Source organism: Mytilus galloprovincialis, chromosome 3 (genome assembly GCF_965363235.1).
Source record: "Mytilus galloprovincialis chromosome 3, xbMytGall1.hap1.1, whole genome shotgun sequence".
Lineage (NCBI taxonomy): Eukaryota > Metazoa > Mollusca > Bivalvia > Mytilida > Mytilidae > Mytilus > Mytilus galloprovincialis.
In genome coordinates, this window is record NC_134840.1 from 3,004,346 (window position 1) to 3,025,485 (window position 21,140).

Below are 21,140 nucleotides of genomic sequence, written 5' to 3' on the forward strand. Positions count from 1 at the left end.
ACAATAGGCAATTGTATGTTTCATATTGACGCGCTTTTGTGATTACGATAATAACATCAACGGCAAAATTTGAGACAAAATGCAGTAGATCAGCCGGGAAGGATAGGATACAGAAATACAGCAGAGAAAATATCGGTTTACCAGCCACTTGCAGAAATTCTTAAAGTTACAGAAAGAGACGATTGTTACGACAAGTCAGAGATGGCGGATCCTTTTCGAATCATCTACGGATTGCTATTGTTCATGTATGTTTTACAAGTCAAATGTATGTCTTCTTCCATCACAAGTTTTATTCCGTGAGCATCCTGTCAGATCATATATTTTGCCGGAATCAACATTCTGTATACTGTGTCAACAGAATACAGAATGTTGATTCTGTATTCTGTTGACACAACATTCTATATTCTGTTGACATTTATACAGAAACAATGTCTTTCCCTTCAAGAATCTAGTTCAAATTTATGTGGTTCATAAGGGAACAGAACATTTGATTAACATATATATATATATATATATATATATTTTATAAAAAAAAAAGATGCCGTATTATTGCCAACGACACAACAACAACAGCAACAACATATATTTTATTTGCCAATCATGGCACCCAAAATGAGCGGAATAATCACAACTCTCCACAACAGATCAGATGACCAGAAATTAACAAATATAGGTCACCATACGGCCATCAATAATGAGCAAAGCCATATCGCATAGTCAGCTAAAAAAGGCACCAAAATGACAAATGTCAAGGAATTCAAACAAGAAAACTAACGTTCTTATTCATGTACAAAAATGAACGAACAATGAATATGTAACACACCAACAAACAACAACCACTCAATTACAGGCTCCTGACTTCGGACAGGAACATATACAGAATGTGGTGAGGTTAAACATGCTAGGGTCTTCCCCCTAAACCTGGAACAGAGTTGTGACAGTACTACATAACAACAAACTATAAAAATCAGTTGAAAAAGGCTTATTTAACTTTAAATAACAGATGAATGCAAATAGAAATACATCTCAGTAACAAAAACATAATGGACGTTACCGTTACTCAACAAAAAAGTCACTAAACACAGATCTGAGACTACTTGGAGTTACTGACAGCTAGTTCAAAGCCACTAACAACTAATAACAAAAATCATGCATCTAACTTCAAAGACTTGGTTCATAGTTTTTTTTTATACTTCTGTTGATTATATTTAATCTTAGTTTTTTTCCTTCTGTAAAAAAGAGATTAAATAACAGACGCAATGTTCAACAAATTTGTTTAAAGATGGCAAATCTGTGTTACATTCGTTTAATGTATAATAATACACACAAACTAAAGAGACAGAAAGACAGTTTGCCTCCAACGACAAGCAAGAATAAACCAAGAAACAGAAAACAGAAAATTTTCCAATGTCCTATTTGGCTGGCTTTCATATTATTCCCATTGTTGTTATAAAGTAGACAGAAGCAATGAAGAATCGATAATAGTGTGGTGCTTGAATATGAAGAAAAGAGAATAACAGGCAAAATTAATAATAAAAAGTGAAAAACGATATATAGAATATTACAGAATACAGAAATGAAGAAACCACTTCCAGACCAGACCCTTTTATAAGTTGCACATTTTTTTTTTTTTTTGCCTTTTAAATCTTTCTGTTCGGACACCATATTGGTCCGACACCCCAATAGCCTGACGCCCTATTAGTCCGACGACCCATTGGACCGACACACGAATACTAGTAATCCGACACATAATTATTGAGCAATACTTTGTATATAGATATAGGAAGATGTGGTGTGAGTGCCAATGAGACAACTCTCCATACAAATAACAATTTAAAAAGTAAACCATTATAGGTTAAAGTACGGCCTTCAACACGGAGCCTTAGCTCACACCGAACAACAAGCTATAAAGGGCCCCAAAATTACTAGTGTAAAACCATTCAAACGGGAAAACCAACGGTCTAATCTATATAAACAAAACGAGAAACGAGAAACACGTATATATTACATAAACAAACGACAACTACTGTACATCAGATTCCTGACTTAGGACAGGTACAAACATTTGCAGCGGGATTAAACGTTTTAATGGATCCAAACCTTCTCCCTTTTTCTGAAACAATAGCATAACATCACAACAAAGAAAAACATACGATAAAATATCAATTGGCAGACTTAACTCAATCAAAAAACGTATGATTAAACAATGAACGAATAAATTTGATCTGCGATATCTGAATACAAATGCACAGTTAATTAAATATTAGAGACAAACATTCATGACCAAAAAGCTAACAAACAAATTCAAAAACAGGACATGACTGAGAAATATTTAACCAATCAATGTTCACTTTAGAAAAAAACCGGTTTTTTTATAATCTTGAAGTTTATACAAATGTTGTAAGAATAAGTGAAGATATTACAAATAATCAAAGCTGGTGTACAGACAAGATCCGTATAAATAAAAAATGACAAAAAAGCATTATAAACAGTATCAACAGGTCGAATTAACAAGAAAATACGATTTGAGAGTACTCGCAGTTACTGACAGCTAATTAAAAGCCAAAACCAATTAATAATAAAAAATCATGCATCAGAGACTAAAATCGACTAAAACACATCACAGGGATTTAGTATTTTAACGTCATTAATAGTCAAAGAAGACATGACTTGTGCAATGCCAAAAATAAATGTATCGACAGGTAGAAGTATAGTGAAGAGCGACTTCTATAGAAATAAAAGTTAACGTGTCTGTGTCTCTATACATCTCGCCTCAAAAGATAATGAAATTTAGTTATGTTTTAATTTGCTAGTGACAATATCAATATTAGTGCCAATGTGAACTATATTCAGAGATCTTATTACAATATCGGTACGATAACCCTTACTTATAAGTTTGTTTAAAGGTTCGATGAGTTTACAAGGATCACATAGTGATTTCCTCGCTTTAAGTACAATATTACCATAAAATTTAGGATGTGAAATACCATTTTTAATAAGCTTTCTACAGGTATAGCCAAATTTACTAATCAAATCTTTGTATCTATGAAAGAATTTAGTAAAAGTTTTAAGTAATTTATGGTATCGAAATCCCTGACACAACAATTTACCAGTGATGCATTGATTACGTTCGTTAAAATCTATGACATCAGAACACACACGGGCAAACCGAACGAGTTGCGATATATAAACACCGTATGATGGAGCCAAAGGCACATCGCCGTCTAAAAAAGGAAAATTAACAATAGGAAATGAAAAATCGTCTCTTTTGTCGTAAATTTTAGTGTGAAGTTTCCCGTTTGAAATTGAAATGTCTAAATCTAGAAAAGAATAATATTTATATTTTAAGAGGATAATACCCATAGTTTAAAATTATCCTACTGAGATTCCTTAAAATAATAACATATTAGAGTACATGTATTAAAAACTTGCTTAATGTCTAGTGGCAAATATTACATGCATGTTCAAAACAATTGTTAAATAAGTACAATAGGTTAGTCCTGTAAAAGATGTCATCTGGGGTGAAAGAAGGTCAATGAAACTTGGACTGCCACTGGACAACGAAAGCATATTGAAGGTGGACAGGAATTTGCCCTGCTGCATATTCAGACAAAAGGCCACCGACTGCTTCTCAAAGAGTTGTTGCAATAGTTATTAACCTGCAGAGATCATGGCACTCTCTTTCTATACATGCTATATGAGGCATCCGGTTAAAGGTGACCAATCTTACATTTTTTGAAAATTAAACATCCCGCACAATTTTACTACCAATGGTTTTACTGTATCACATAAACATTATCCGTTGTGATGACTGACTTGCACTTCTGGTGACATTTTCTTAGTGAGAATGTGTTCACATATGGAACATATCTTGTCCTTATGTCCCACGTAAGTGTCATCAATAACTCCTGAACCACTTTACAGAATTTTGTAAATCATCGATACAATCTTTATCTCATGATGTATTTTTTCAAAGGACAATTTACAAAGTGTTACGTCCATAATTAATACCATAACATGCATGTTGGGAAAAACAACTTCTTATAAATGCATGCAAAGTATTTGATGCAGCATGATCTATTGTTATAGGTATCTAAAAATGGATCCCACCAGAACACAAAGACTAAGTCTATGAGGAAAATAAAGTTTTAGATCAACGACTAAAAATTGTCATGAACAGATAAAATATGAGATAGAGATAGAACTGGTATGAAAGGTGACAGTAGAACATTGAAATAATTTGAAAGGTAGGTATATATATAGTTTTACACTCAATTATGATTTTTTTAAAGTAAGTATTTGCAGTTATTCCTATAATTTTATTATATATTTTTTTAATATCATGAAATGTTGTAGTGTGTTCATATGACAACAAACCAACAACGAGCAAGTTCAAAAAAATAAAGAGTAGAAATACAATTCTTCAACAATTGAAAGATATCATTAAAGTTAACAAAGAAGTCTACGGGAAGTACATATCCGTACACACAACTTCTCATTTAAATGTTTCACAGATTGCATTGATATTGTGCTCGAATAATCAGATTATATTAATACATATGTGTTTTGTTGCCGATCCAAAGATATCAGAGTGTTACAGCAGGACATAGTTGAACTTAGGAACCTAAAGGAAATATAAACAAAGATCTCCTTCTCTGTAACCGAATAACAGATTTAAAAGATAGTAATTTATTATAATGAGAATTTCCACTGGTACTAATAATGAAAAAATTCACAAAAGGAATACTTTTGTTTAATTTTTAAACTATTGCATATGTATAAAATGATAAAAAGTTGTAGGATTGTCACTGAGACAACTATCCACCAAATTTGAGACGATGTGAATGTGAACAATAATATACAACTGTACAGACTTCAACAATGAGAAAAGCCATACTGATTGTCGGCTACAAAAGACCATGACATAAACAATATATGAAACAATTTAATTCAGAAAAATTAACGACCTAATTTATAACAAAACAAATAAAAAATATTAAAAGTGCAGCCCGTATTGAAAACATGGACATTTGCCATGAACCCAGACTTGGGACGCTAAAATTCTTCTCCAAATCGTATAAGATCAGGCCCTGAAGTCATACAAAATTTTCTCAGTGCCCGGAGAAAAAAAATCGTGGTCGAAAATTGAAATCCAGCATTTTGATTGGTTGATTTGTTGATTTTGGAGTTTGAGTATATAACTGACTCGAAAGTTTAATGACTTCAAGGACAGTTTTCAAGTAGGTAAATCAAACATTGTTCCATTTTTTTTTCTTTCATTTTTCTCCCTGTATAATATAAACCTTGTATAATTAACGTTATACCACCTTTAGCAATGCATGTACACTGATTCACATTATGTCATGGTTGACCTATGTTTAATCTTATTATTGGACTTTAACAAAATGATAAATGTTATAATCCACTTTTTCCTTTCCAGAAACAAGTTGGCAAAGATATATATCACATGCATAGGAAGAGCAGTGGAAAATAACATTGAAGCAGAATTATGAAACAGTTATTTTAAAAAACATTAAATTGAGAGAGAGAAAAACACATTTTTTTACTTTTTAATGCTGTTCATTCTTAAGATTACTGTTTATTGTATTTCGATGGAAGTTATTGCAGTTGATAAGAAGATAGAACAAAAATTTGAGTTCTTCAGCTTGTTTTATTCAGTCAATAAAAATTAATTTTGAAAAGCAAACCATATATGTTCAAAAATCAAAAAGGTTAATTATGTACCAAATGGCCTCCGTCAGACATTAATCAGTCTGTTGGAAATCTTTCTTTAAATTTTTATGCTTATTTTACAAAATGTACCTTTGTTTGTATGTCTGTAAGATTCAAATCAATCAGAGATTTCTGAGAAACTACAAACCAAGAGTTTCTGAAAGTCATCAGTCCTCATGTGAACAATGCTATACTGAGTAATGTAGTTCTTACCCTTTCAACTCCCCGTTAACGGGATGCCTAAATATTTTAACACCAAATTTCATATATTGTTTTCGTAAAATACGCTTTGCAGTTTTATAGGAAAGAGTACAAGAGTTATGCATACATGTATCTAAGTTACTATTCACAATACACTCATTACAAGTGAATGAAATTGCAGCATGATTAATGTATACAAAAAAAAAAGAAATCTGTCAATAAATGTATTTAACCATTAAAAATCTTACAATGAACATATGATTGGAAATTTATTTATGAGAAGTTAGACTAAAAAAAGTGGTCGTATTCTGAATATTCGCTCAGCTCACAGTAAAAGGAGAAAAATATACACTGTTCAGTCTGAAGGTACCTGTTCATGTAGGGGGACATGTCTTATAGCAGATTCTCTCCTTGTGGTGAACTAGCATGTTAAAAAGGAGCTAAGTGTATTATTGGTCTAGTTCTGTACAAAATATGTTAATTACATTGTATTTATATCTGAGTATCATGTCCTGTTCCTGCACTTAGTTGCCACTGGATCACATAACATCAATCCATCCACCCATCTTCTCAAAAGTAATATATCGAGTTCCAATGTTCAATATGTTCTGATTTGACTCAAGCAAGATATAAATACATGTAATATGGTATTGTCAAATAGAAGTATTAATGAGTATTAAAAACATAAACCTTGTAGACCACACAAGATGCAATTCTGACAATAAATGTGACATAAAGCCAGAATATTTAAAAAAAAAAAAAGAGCTAAAGTAACTGTCGAAGAGCTGGATCTAAAGCTGAACCACTTCAGGACAACAAAAATCAGAGAAATAAAAAAAAACCATAACGAAAACATTAACATGTCACGATATAGAAAAAGAATGGAAATGGGGTAAGTGTCAAAGAGAACAATTAACCCACCCCAAATATACAAAACAACTAGGCATCACTATACAGATACAGTCTAATTTAAAAAGTGTTATAATGAAACAGTACTGAAGAAATTAGTAACGAAACACTACTAACTAAATCAGTACTGAATCATTACTGACGAAATCAGTACTGTCAAAAACAGTACTGTCAACATCTGTACTGAAACAGTACTGACAAAATCAGTACTAAAACAGTACAGTCAAAATCAGTACTGAAACCGTACTGTCAAAATCAGTACTAAAACAGTACTGTCAAAATCAGTACTGAAACAGTACTGTCAAAATCAGTACTGAAACAGTACTGACAAAATCAGTACTGAAACAGTACTGTCAAAATCAGTACTAAAACAGTACTGTCAAAATCAGTACTGAAACAGTACTGACAAAATCAGTACTGATTTCATTGAAAGTATAACATTATAAGTTTTCAGTCTTTCCTTACAGTACTGATATGCACGAGGGTAGAAATGTACCAAAAAAGTATGGGTAAATTATTGGTAGTGTACATAGCCATTAAAGAGACACTTACCCTACAGTGAGACAAAATTGAGTACCAGTACATACATAGCCATCAAGGAGACACTTAACCTACAGCAAGACATAATTGATGACCAGTACATACATAGCCGTCAAGGATGCACTTACCCAACAGTAAGACACAATTGATTACCAGTACATACATAGCCGTCTAGGAGACACTTACCCTACGGTAAGACACAATTAGGTACAAGTACATACAAAGCCGTCAAGGAGAAACTTACACTACTGTTAGACAGAATGAAGTACCAGTACATGTATAGCCGTAAGGGAAACACTTACCCTACTGTAAGACACAATTGAGTAGCAGTACATACATAGCCGTCGAGGAGACACTTACCAAACAGTAAGACACACTTGAGTACCAGTACATATATAGCCATCAAAGAGACACTTACTCTACAGTAAGACACAATTGAGTATCAGTACATACATAGCCAACTAAGAGACACTTACCCTACAGTAAGACACAATTGAGTACCAGTACATACATAGCCGTCAAGGAGACACATACCCTACAGTAAGACATATTTGAGTACCAGTACATGTATAACCGCCAAGTAAACACCTATCCTACTGTAAGTCATAATTGAGTACCAGTATATGTATATCCGTCAAGGAGACACTTACCCTACAGTAAGATATAATTGAGTACAAGTACAAACATAGTCGTTCAGGAAACACTTACCCTACAGTAAGACACAATTGATTACCAGTATATAAATAGCCGTCAAGGAGACTCTTGTCCTACAGTAAGACCCAGTTTAGAACCAGTACAAACATAGCCAACAAAGAGACACTTACCCTACAGTAAAACACAATTGAGTACCAGTACAAACATAGCCTTCATGGAGACACTTACCCTACAGTAAGACACAATTGAGTATCAGTACATACATAGCCAACTAAGAGACACTTACCCTACAGTAAGACACAATTGAGTACCAGTACATACATAGCCGTCAGGGAGACACTTACCCTACAGTAAGACACAATTGCGTACCAATACAAACATAGCCGTCAAAGAGACATTTATCCTACATTAAGACACAATTGAGTACCAGTACATGTATAGCCGTCAAGGAAACTCTTGTCCTACAGTAAGACCCAGTTTAGAACCAGTACAAACATAGCCAACAAAGAGACACTTACCCTACAGTAAAACACAATTGAGTACCAGTACAAACATAGCCTTCATGGAGACACTTACCCTACAGTAAGACACAATTGAGTATCAGTACATACATAGCCAACTAAGAGACACTTACCCTACAGTAAGACACAATTGAGTACCAGTACATACATAGCCGTCAGGGAGACACTTACCCTACAGTAAGACACAATTGCGTACCAATACAAACATAGCCGTCAAAGAGACATTTATCCTACATTAAGACACAATTGAGTACCAGTACATACATAGCCGTCAAGGAGACACTTACCCTATAGTAAGACACAATTGAGTATCAATACAAACCTAGCCGTCAAAGAAACACTTATCCTACAGTAAGACACAATTGAGTACCTGTACATACATAGCCATTAAAGAGACACTTACCCTACAGTGAGACAAAATTGAGTACCAGTACATACATAGCCATCAAGGAGACACTTAACCTACAGCAAGACATAATTGATGACCAGTACAAACATAGCCGTCAAGGATACACTTACCCTACAGTAAGACACAATTGAATATCAGTACATACGTCATAGCCGTCAAGGAGACACTTACCCTACGGTAAGACACAATTAGGTACCAGTACATACAAAGCCGTCAAGGAGAGACTTACACTACTGTAAGACAGAATGAAGTACCAGTACATGTATAGCCGTAAGGGAAACACTTACCCTACGGTAAGACACAATTGAGTAGCAGTACATACATAGCCGTCGAGGAGACACTTACCAAACAGTAAGACACACTTGAGTACCAGTACATATATAGCCATCAAAGAGACACTTACCCTACAGTAAGACACAATTGAGTATCAGTACATACATAGCCAACTAAGAGACACTTACCCTACAGTAGGACACAATTGAGTACCAGTACATACATAGCCGTCAAGGAGACACATACCCTACAGTAAGACATATTTGAGTACCAGTACATGTATAGCCGCCAAGTAAACACCTATCCAACTGTTAGTCATAATTGAGTACCAGTATATGTATATCCGTCAAGGAAACACTTACCCTACAGTAAGACACAATTGATTACCAGTATATAAATAGCCGTCAAGGAGACTCTTGTCCTACAGTAAGACACAGTTTAGAAACGGTACAAACATAGCCAACAAAGAGACACTTACCCTACAGTAAAACACAATTGAGTACAAGTACAAACATAGCCTTCATGGAGACACTTACTTAACAGTAAGACACAATTGATTACCAGTACATACATAGCCGTCAAGGAGACACTTACCCTACGGTAAGACACAATTAGGTACCAGTACATACAAAGCCGTCAAGGAGGGACGTACACTACTGTAAGACAGAATGAAGTACCAGTACATGTATAGCCGTAAGGGAAACACTTACCCTACTGTAAGACACAATTGAGAAGCAGTATATACAGAGCCGTCGAGGAGACACTTACCAAACAGTAAGACACACTTGAGTACCAGTACATATATAGCCATCAAAGAGACACTTACCCTACAGTAAGACACAATTGAGTATCAGTACATACATAGCCAAATAAGAGACACTTACCCTACAGTAAGACAAATTGAGTACCAGTACATACATAGCCGTCAAAGAGACACTTACGCCACAGTAAGACACACTTGAGTACCAGTACAAACATAGTCGTCAAGGAGACACTTACCCTACAGTAAGATACAATTGAGTACCAGTACAAACATAGCATTCAAAGAGACACTTACCCTACAGTAAGACACAATTGAGTACCAGTACATACATAGCCGTCAAGGAGACACATACCCTACAGTAAGACATATTTGAGTACCAGTACATGTATAGCCGCCAAGTAAACACCTATCCTACTGTAAGTCATAATTGAGTACCATTATATGTATATCCGTCAAGCAGACATTTACCCTACAGTAAGACATAATTGAGTACAAGTACAAACATAGCCATTCAGGAAACACTTACCCTACAGTAAGACACAATTGATTACCAGTATATAAATAGCCGTCAAGGAGACTCTTGCCCTACAGTAAGACACAGTTTAGAACCAGTACAAACATAGCCAACAAAGAGAAACTTACCCTACCGTAAGACACAATTAGGAACAAGTACATACAAAGCCGTCAATGAGAGACTTACACTACTGTAAGTCAGAATGAAGTACCAGTACATGTATAGCCGTAAGGCAAACACTAACATAGCCGTCGAGGAGACACTTACCCAACAGTAAGACACACTTGAGTACCAGTACATATATAGCCATCAGAGAGACTTTACCCTACAGTAAGACACAATTGAGTATCAGTACATACATAGCCAACTAAGAGACACTTACCCTACAGTAAGACATAATTGAGTACCAGTACAAACATAGCCGTCAAGGAGACAAATACCATACAGTAAGACATATTTGAGTACCAGTCATGTATAGCCGCCAAGTAAACACCTATCCTACTGTAAGTCATAATTGAGTACCAGTATATGTAAATCCGTCAAGGAGACACTTACCCTATAGTAAGACATAATTGAGTACCAGTACAATCATAGCCGTTCAGGAAACACTTACCCTACAGTAAGACACAATTGATTACCAGTATATACATAGCCGTCAAGGAGACTCTTTCCCTACAGTAAGACACAGTTTAGAACCAGTACAAACATAGCCAACAAAGAGACACTTACCCTACAGTAAGACACAATTGAGTACCAGTACAAACATAGCCTTCATGGAGACACTTACTTAACAGTAAGACACAATTGAGTACCAGTACAAACATAGCCTTCAAAGAGACACTTACCCCACAGTAAGACACAATTGAGTTTCAGTACATACATAGCCTTCATGGAGACACATACCTTACAGTAAGACACAATTGAGAACCAGTACAAACATAGCCATCAAAGAGACACTTATCCCACTTGAGGATCAGTACATACATAGCCGTCAAGGAGACACTTACCCCACAGTAAGACACAATTGAGTACAAGTAGATACATAGCCGTCAAGGAGACCCTTACCCTACTGTAAGACACTATTGAGTACCAGTACTTACATAGTCTCCAAGGAGAAACTTACCCTACAGTAAGACACAATTGAGTATCAGTACATACAAAGTCGCCAAGGAGACACTTACCCTACAGTTAAACACAATTGAGTACCAGTACATACATAGCCGTCAAGTATGACACAAATGGGTACTAGTACCAACAAAGCCATTAAAGAGACACTTACCCTACAGTAAAACACAATTGAGTACCAGTACAAACATAGCCATCGAAGAGACACTTACCCTACAGTAAGACACAATTGAGTACCAGTACATACATAGCCGTCAGGGAGACACTTACCCTACAGTAAGACACATTTGCGTACCAATACAAACATAGCCGTCAAAGAGACATTTATCCTACATTTAGACACAATTGAGTACCAGTACATACTTAACCATCAAGGAGACACTTACCTATAGTAAGACACAATTGAGTACCAATACAAACCTAGCCGTCAAAGAGACATTTATCCTACATTTAGACACAATTGAGTACCAGTACATACATAACCGTCAAGGAGACACTTACCTATAGTAAGACACAATTGAGTACCAATACAAACCTAGCCGTCAAGGAGACACTTAACCTACAGTAAGACATAGTTGATGACCAGTACATACATAGCCGTCAAGGATACATTTACCTTACAGTAAGACACAATTGATTACCAGTACATACATAGCCGTCAAGGAGACACTTACCCTACGGTAAGACACAATTAGGTACCAGTACACACAAAACCGTCAAGGACAGACTTACACTACTGTAAGACAGAATGAAGTACCAGTACAGGTATAGCCGTAAGGCAAACACTTACATAGCCGTCAAGGAGACACTTACCCAATAGTAAGACACACTTGAGGACCAGTATATATATAGCCATCAGAGAGACCTTACCCTACAGTAAGACACAATTGAGTATCAGTACATACATAGCCAACTAAGAGACACTTACCCTACAGTAAAACAAATTGAGTACGAGTACATACATAGCCGTCAAAGAGACACCTACCCCACAGTAAGACACACTTGAGTACCAGTACAAACATAGCCGTCAAGGAGACACATACCCTACAGTAAGACATATTTGAGTACCAGAACATGTATAGCCGCCAAGTAAATACCTATCCTACTGTAAGTCATAATTGAGTACCAGTATATGTATATCCGTCAAGGAGACACTTACCCTACAGTAAGACATAATTGAGTACAAGTACAAACATAGCCGTTCAGGAAACACTTACCATACAGTAAGACACAATTGATTACCAGTATATACATAGCTGTCAAGGAGACTCTTGCCCTACAGTAAGACACAGTTTAGAACCAGTACAAACATAGCCAACAAAGAGACACTTACCCTACAGTAAAACACAATTGAGTACCAGTACAAACATAGCCTTCATGGAGACACTTACTTAACAGTAAGACACAATTGAGTACCAGTACAAACATAGCCATCAAAGAGACACTTACCCCACAGTTAGACACAATTGAGTTTCAGTACATACATAGCCTTCATAGAGACACATACTCTACAGTAAGACACAATTGAGAACCAGTACAAACAAAGCCATCAAAGAGACACTTACCCCACTTGAGGACCAGTACATACATAGCCGTCAAGGAGACACTTACCCCACGGTAAGACACAATTGAGTACAAGTACATACATAGCTGTCAAGGAGACCCTTACCCTACTGTAAGACACAATTGAGTACCAGTACATACATAGTCTCCAAGGAGAAACTTACCCTACAGTAAGACACAATTGAGTATCAGTACATACATAACCGCCAAGATGACACTTACCCTACAGTTAAACACAATTAAGTACCAGTACATACATAGCCGTCAAGTATGACACAAATGGGTACAGGTACAAACATACAAACATAGCCATTAAAGAGACTACTTAACCCCAGAGTAAGACACACTTGAGTACCAGTACATACATAGCCGTCAAGGAGACACTTACCCTACATTATGAAACAAATGGGTACTAGTACAAACATAGCCATCAAAGAGACACTTACCCTACAGTAAGACACAATTGAGTACCAGTACAAACATAGCCTTCATGGAGACACTTCCTTAACAGTAAGACACAATTGAGTACCAGTACATACATAGCCGTCAGGGAGACACTTACCCTACAGTAAGACACATTTGCGTACCAATACAAACATAGCCGTCAAAGAGACATTTATCCTACATTTAGACACAATTGAGTACCAGTACATACTTAACCATCAAGGAGACACTTACCTATAGTAAGACACAATTGAGTACCAATACAAACCTAGCCGTCAAAGAGACATTTATCCTACATTTAGACACAATTGAGTACCAGTACATACATAACCGTCAAGGAGACACTTACCTATAGTAAGACACAATTGAGTACCAATACAAACCTAGCCGTCAAGGAGACACTTAACCTACAGTAAGACATAGTTGATGACCAGTACATACATAGCCGTCAAGGATACATTTACCTTACAGTAAGACACAATTGATTACCAGTACATACATAGCCGTCAAGGAGACACTTACCCTACGGTAAGACACAATTAGGTACCAGTACACACAAAACCGTCAAGGACAGACTTACACTACTGTAAGACAGAATGAAGTACCAGTACAGGTATAGCCGTAAGGCAAACACTTACATAGCCGTCAAGGAGACACTTACCCAATAGTAAGACACACTTGAGGACCAGTATATATATAGCCATCAGAGAGACCTTACCCTACAGTAAGACACAATTGAGTATCAGTACATACATAGCCAACTAAGAGACACTTACCCTACAGTAAAACAAATTGAGTACGAGTACATACATAGCCGTCAAAGAGACACCTACCCCACAGTAAGACACACTTGAGTACCAGTACAAACATAGCCGTCAAGGAGACACATACCCTACAGTAAGACATATTTGAGTACCAGAACATGTATAGCCGCCAAGTAAATACCTATCCTACTGTAAGTCATAATTGAGTACCAGTATATGTATATCCGTCAAGGAGACACTTACCCTACAGTAAGACATAATTGAGTACAAGTACAAACATAGCCGTTCAGGAAACACTTACCATACAGTAAGACACAATTGATTACCAGTATATACATAGCTGTCAAGGAGACTCTTGCCCTACAGTAAGACACAGTTTAGAACCAGTACAAACATAGCCAACAAAGAGACACTTACCCTACAGTAAAACACAATTGAGTACCAGTACAAACATAGCCTTCATGGAGACACTTACTTAACAGTAAGACACAATTGAGTACCAGTACAAACATAGCCATCAAAGAGACACTTACCCCACAGTTAGACACAATTGAGTTTCAGTACATACATAGCCTTCATAGAGACACATACTCTACAGTAAGACACAATTGAGAACCAGTACAAACAAAGCCATCAAAGAGACACTTACCCCACTTGAGGACCAGTACATACATAGCCGTCAAGGAGACACTTACCCCACGGTAAGACACAATTGAGTACAAGTACATACATAGCTGTCAAGGAGACCCTTACCCTACTGTAAGACACAATTGAGTACCAGTACATACATAGTCTCCAAGGAGAAACTTACCCTACAGTAAGACACAATTGAGTATCAGTACATACATAACCGCCAAGGAGACACTTACCCTACAGTTAAACACAATTAAGTACCAGTACATACATAGCCGTCAAGTATGACACAAATGGGTACAGGTACAAACATACAAACATAGCCATTAAAGAGACTACTTAACCCCAGAGTAAGACACACTTGAGTACCAGTACATACATAGCCGTCAAGGAGACACTTACCCTACATTATGAAACAAATGGGTACTAGTACAAACATAGCCATCAAAGAGACACTTACCCTACAGTAAGACACAATTGAGTACCAGTACAAACATAGCCTTCATGGAGACACTTCCTTAACAGTAAGACACAATTGAGTACCAGTACATACATAGATTTCAAAGAGACACTTACCCTACAGTAAGACACACTTGAGTACCAGTACAAACATAGTCGCCAAGGAGACACTTTCCCTACAGTAAGACATAATTGAGTACCAGTACAAACATAGCTGTCAAGGAAACACTTACCCTACAGTAAGACACAATTGAGTACCAGTGCATACATAGCCGTCAAAGAGAGACTTACCCTACAGTAAGACATAATTGAGTACCAGTACAAACATAGCCGTCAAGGAGACACTTACCCTACAGTAAGACATAATTAGTTACCAGTACATACACAGCCGTCAAGGAGACACTTACCCTACAGTAAGAAACAATTGAGTACCAGTGCATACATAGCCGTCAAAGAGAGACTTACCCTACAGTAAGACATAATTGAGTACCAGTACAAACGTAGCCGTCAAGGAAACACTCACCCTACAGTAAGACACAGTTGAGTACCAGTGCATACATAGACGTCAAATAGAAACTTACCTTACAGTAAGACATAATTGAGTACCAGTATAAACATAGCCGTCAAGGAGACAAATACCCTACAGTAAGACATATTTGAGTACCAGTCATGTATAGCCGCCAAGTAAACACCTATCCTACTGTAAGTCATAATTGAGTACCAGTATATGTATATTCGTCAAGGAGACACTTACGCTACAGTAAGACATAATTGAGTACCAGTACAAACATAGCCGTTCAGGAAACACTTACCCTACAGTAAGACACAATTGATTACCAGTATATACATAGCCGTCAAGGAGACTCCTACCCTACAGTAAGACACAATTGAGTACCAGTACAAATATAGCCTTCATGGAGACACTTACTTAACAGTAAGACACAATTGAGTACCAGTACAAACATAGCCTTCAAAGAGATACTTACCCCACAGTAAGACACAATTGAGTTTCAGTACATACATAGCCTTCATGGAGACACATACCCTACAGTAAGACACACTTGAGTACCAGTACAAACATAGCCGTCAAGGAGACACTTACCCTACAGTAAGACACAATTGAGTACCAGTACATACATAGCCGTCAAAGAGACACTTACCCTACAGTAAGACATAATTGAGTACCAGTACAAACATAGCCGTCAAGGAAACACTTACCCTACAGTAAGACACAATTGAGTACCAGTGCATACATAGCCGTCAAAGAGAGACTTACCCTACAGTAAGACATAATTGAGTACCAGTACAAACATAGCCGTCAAGGAGACACTTACCCTACAGTAAGACATAATTAGTTACCAGTACATACACAGCCGTCAAGGAGACACTTACCCTACAGTAAGACACAATTGAGTACCAGTGCATACATAGCCGTCAAAGAGAGACTTACCCTACAGTTAGACATAATTGAGTACCAGTACATACATAGCCGTCAAGGAGACACTTACCCTACAGTAAGACATAATTAGGTACCAGTACATACACAGCCGTCAAGGAGACACTTACCCTACAGTAAGACACAATTGAGTATCAGTACATACATAGCTGCCAAGGAGACACTTACCCTACATTTAAACACAATTGAGTACCAGTACATACATAGCCGTCAAGGAGACACATACCCTACAGTATGACACAAATGGGTACTAGTACAAACATAGCCATCAAAGAGACACTTACCTTACAGTAAGACACAATTGAGTACCAGTACATACATAGCCGTCAAGGAGGCACTTACCCGACAGTATGACACAAATGGGTACTAGTACAAACATAGCCATCAAAGAGACACTTATCCTACAGTAAGACACAATTGAATATCAGTACAAACATAGCCATCAAAGAGACACTTACTCTACAGTAAGACACAATTGAGTACTAGTACAAACATAGCCTTCATGGAGACACTTACTTAACAGTAAGACACAATTGAGTACCAGTACAAATATACCCATCAAAGAGACACTCACCCTACAGTAAGACACACTTGAGTACCAGTACAAACATAGCCTTCAAAGAGACACTTACCCTACAGTAAGACAAAATTGAGTACCAGTACAAACATAGCCATCAAAGAGACATTTACCTTACAGTAAGACACAATTGAGTACCAGTACATACATAGCCATCAAAGAGACACTTACCCTACAGTAAGACACAATTGAGTACCAGTACAAACATAGCCATCAAAGAGACACTTACCCTACAGTAAGACACTTGAGTACCAGTACAAACATAGCCATCAAAGAGACACATACCCTACAGTAAGACACAAATGAGTATCCAGTAATACATAGCCATCAAAGAGACACTTACCCTACAGTAAGACACAATTGAGTACCAGTACAAACAGCCATCAAAGAGACACTTACCCTACAGTAAGACTAAATTGAGTACCAGTACATACATAGCCGTCAAAGAGACACTTACCCTACAGTAAGACACAATTGAGTACCAGTACATACATAGCCATCAAAGAGACACTTACCCTACAGTAAGACACAATTGAGTACCAGTACAAACATAGCCGTCAAAGAGACACTTACCCTACAGTAAGACACAATTGAGTACCAGTACATACATATCCATCAGGACAACACCATTGTGACCCACTACAGTGGTGGTATCCGATATAACAGAAGTAATCCAAAGCTACAAAAACAAAATATATCTCAAGGTATGTTGCTGATAACGTAAACTATCATTGTGGCGTGCCGATGGAATAAGTCGATGACATGATATTGTCGAGGGCATCAATCCTTTTTTTGTCTGAGGATTATATGATAATACATTTATTAGATGTGTCAGCGAAGATGTGAATTGTAGAAGAAATCAATAATAATAGTATATAAAGCATGACAATACAGCGAACACAGACAATATTGTTCAGATAATTATCCAACATTTCCATGAGGACAGTCTAGATTTATTGATTCTGTATCATGTGTATGATGGAAAGTGGGTTACTTTATAACATTTCTGTATTTTCAAATATAAAACAGTTTCAGCAATATGAATTTTAAATACAAAATGAAGATACGGTACGATAAGATAAGATAAGATATTTTTATTCCAATTGAAGGGCCCATGAAGCGCAAAGTAATTTATTACAATGATTTTATAATTGACACAATGATGTTGATAGTGAAGATGAACTGTAGAGTTAAAATTATATTCAGAAAGTTTTTTTTTCTTACCATTAGTTTTGCCTATACACTGAAGTAAAATGGCCATGGGTACACTGATGTACACAATGTACTTCACACATACAGTAAGTAACCATCTCATTTTAGTAGGATCCGTTCCAAGTTTTTATCTATTTGTACTACGGATAAATGTACATCAAGCTCTATATATCCATGGACAGGAACAAATATCAGTATTTGTATTTTTTTTCTATCAATCAAGTAATTTCAAAATATGGTGTATACTAAGATGAACGCTAATTCTTTACGACCTTCGCTACACAAATAAATCGATTATTTACCTAGCAATTGATTGGTTTGCTTGCAGTACACGTTTAGGAATGGATGAAGTTTTGTTTGATTGAGGATTTGAACGCGATAGCTTTATATTTGTTCGTTATAAGTTTTATGCTTATCAGTAGAAAGTCATGTGTTGTTCGTCTTCCAATTCTGTCGTCTGCTGATATTGTATGCGTTTTATTCCCATCCATAGACAAGAATGTGTTGCATTTGAACATTTTTGAAGCTGAACATTTATCGTGAAGGTACCCACATTGCACCTATTTTGACAGTTTGTTCACATACTTTTATTTATGTTAGTTTTGTTCATGTATCCTTATTTACCATAATACAGTTAGACCAATTTGATTTTGAATCATAAAAAAATGAGTATGAATCAATCTCTAAACGATCCCGGATTCTGTAACCAAGAGTTCCAAAATTGTATCAATGTTTAAATTCACATCCTTAAAAATCGAACAACAGATATCTTGTTTCCTTTCTTCAAAAATTTGGAACAATTAGAAATCACTCCATGCTTACAATTCATTTTTTTTAAGAAATCGATGTTACAACATATTTTTATTAGATAATACGTTTAAAACATCCCTAATACTATTAAAACGGCATGTGTCATACTTTTGATGTCGTCCTGGTCATATACATCAAGTGATCTACAATGTATATTGCTTTTCGGCCCGGTCTAATATTTCCAATACGGACTGGCAATGAATCATTGATTACATGTAAACATATATTGTGCATGTAATTCAGGATTAATTGCCAGTCCGTATTGGAAATATTGGCCCTATATTCACATCATTGCCAGTCCGTATTGGAAATATTGGCCCTATATAGTCAGATATAGGAAGATGTGGTATGAGTGCAAATGAGACAGCTCTAAATACAAATAACAATTTATAAAAGTAAACCATTATAGGTCAAGGTACGGCCTTCAACACGGAGCCTAGGCTCACACCGAAATACAAGCTATAAAGGGCCACAAAAATTAGTAATGTAAAACCATTCAAACGGAAAACCACCGGTCTAATCTAAATTAAAACGAGAAACGAGAACCACGTATATTTTACTTTTTCCAATTAATTCATCATTTGTTGATATATACTATGATTTTTTTGTGTATACTTTTGTACATATACCTATTCTGAATGACGGGTACAATGTCAAATCATAGATAATACAAATAGTTTAGTGTAAAAGAAAACTTATAAGATTTCCACTGTTACTATAGCTGAATAATTACAACTTATGTACTTGGTGCAATTTGGGTACTGTGGCATTAACTGTCTCGAGTGGATATATATCATAATACACTCGATAAAGGGGTAGAATCTATGTATATCGCATTAGAAAGAACACTATGGAAAAAATATATACTTTAATGATAACAGGTATCAAAATGAACAATCTAAAAAAAAACACACAAAAAAACAATATACAAGTAGACATTTTCAGGGACCTACTATCAGGATTAAATCGCAAGTCTAAGCGTAATCCAAGGTATAGGCCTAGTTTCTGCATATGTCCAGTAATAGTTACATATGTATATAGCAATCGATACAGTTCATTAAAACACAATAGGTATTGACCTCGTATGCAGTTAAATAACAACAATAATTATTGACCGCGTTTTCAGTAAAATAACAACTTCAACTATACGACTGTGGAATAAACTTAATGTGGTGGCACGCGACATTGACTCTTAAGGTAGATTTAAAACAAAACTAAAAAATCTTAAATTGAATTCAAAAGCCCAACTACCCAAACATTATAACTTTGGCAATCGTTAACTCGACGTTATTGACACAACTTAGGTTCTGAGCCTTTTTTTGAATTATGATCTTAACAGAGTCAATATTGTTTCAGATTTGTCTTGTAGTTGTGGTGCTGAGTGTGAAGATTCATATCATTTCATTGTTCTAATTATGCGAATATAAGAACCAAATTATTTAATTATCTGAACTGTCTATCAAAGGACTCTCCACTAAATTTGAACATCTTAACCTCCGGTGATACGTCTTTAGCTAATGTAGAATATAAAAGAATTTTCAAGAACTTATTAATGAGTGTAAGAGGTTTCTAATTGTGTA

The 21,140-nt window shown here is 36.1% G+C and overlaps 1 protein-coding gene and 1 long non-coding RNA gene across 2 annotated transcripts in view; one reads left to right on the forward strand and one right to left on the reverse strand.

Moving 5' to 3' along the window:
- Positions 1-19,039, reverse strand: part of LOC143066292 (uncharacterized) — a 30,736-nt gene extending 11,697 nt beyond the window's left edge. Inside the window, exons 1-2 of the mRNA XM_076239280.1 lie at positions 18,763-19,039; positions 18,112-18,217 (exon numbers count right to left, since the gene is read on the reverse strand). Of these exons, the coding sequence (XP_076095395.1) occupies positions 18,112-18,217; positions 18,763-18,853 (197 nt within the window). The 5' untranslated portion in view covers positions 18,854-19,039. The remainder of the gene's footprint in view (positions 1-18,111; positions 18,218-18,762) is intronic.
- On the forward strand, positions 77-5,543 carry LOC143066291 (uncharacterized). Its single transcript, XR_012975532.1, has 3 exons — positions 77-245; positions 4,090-4,247; positions 5,441-5,543. It is a non-coding gene; the product is annotated as an uncharacterized LOC143066291 (long non-coding RNA).
- Positions 19,040-21,140: the final 2,101 nt, after the last annotated feature.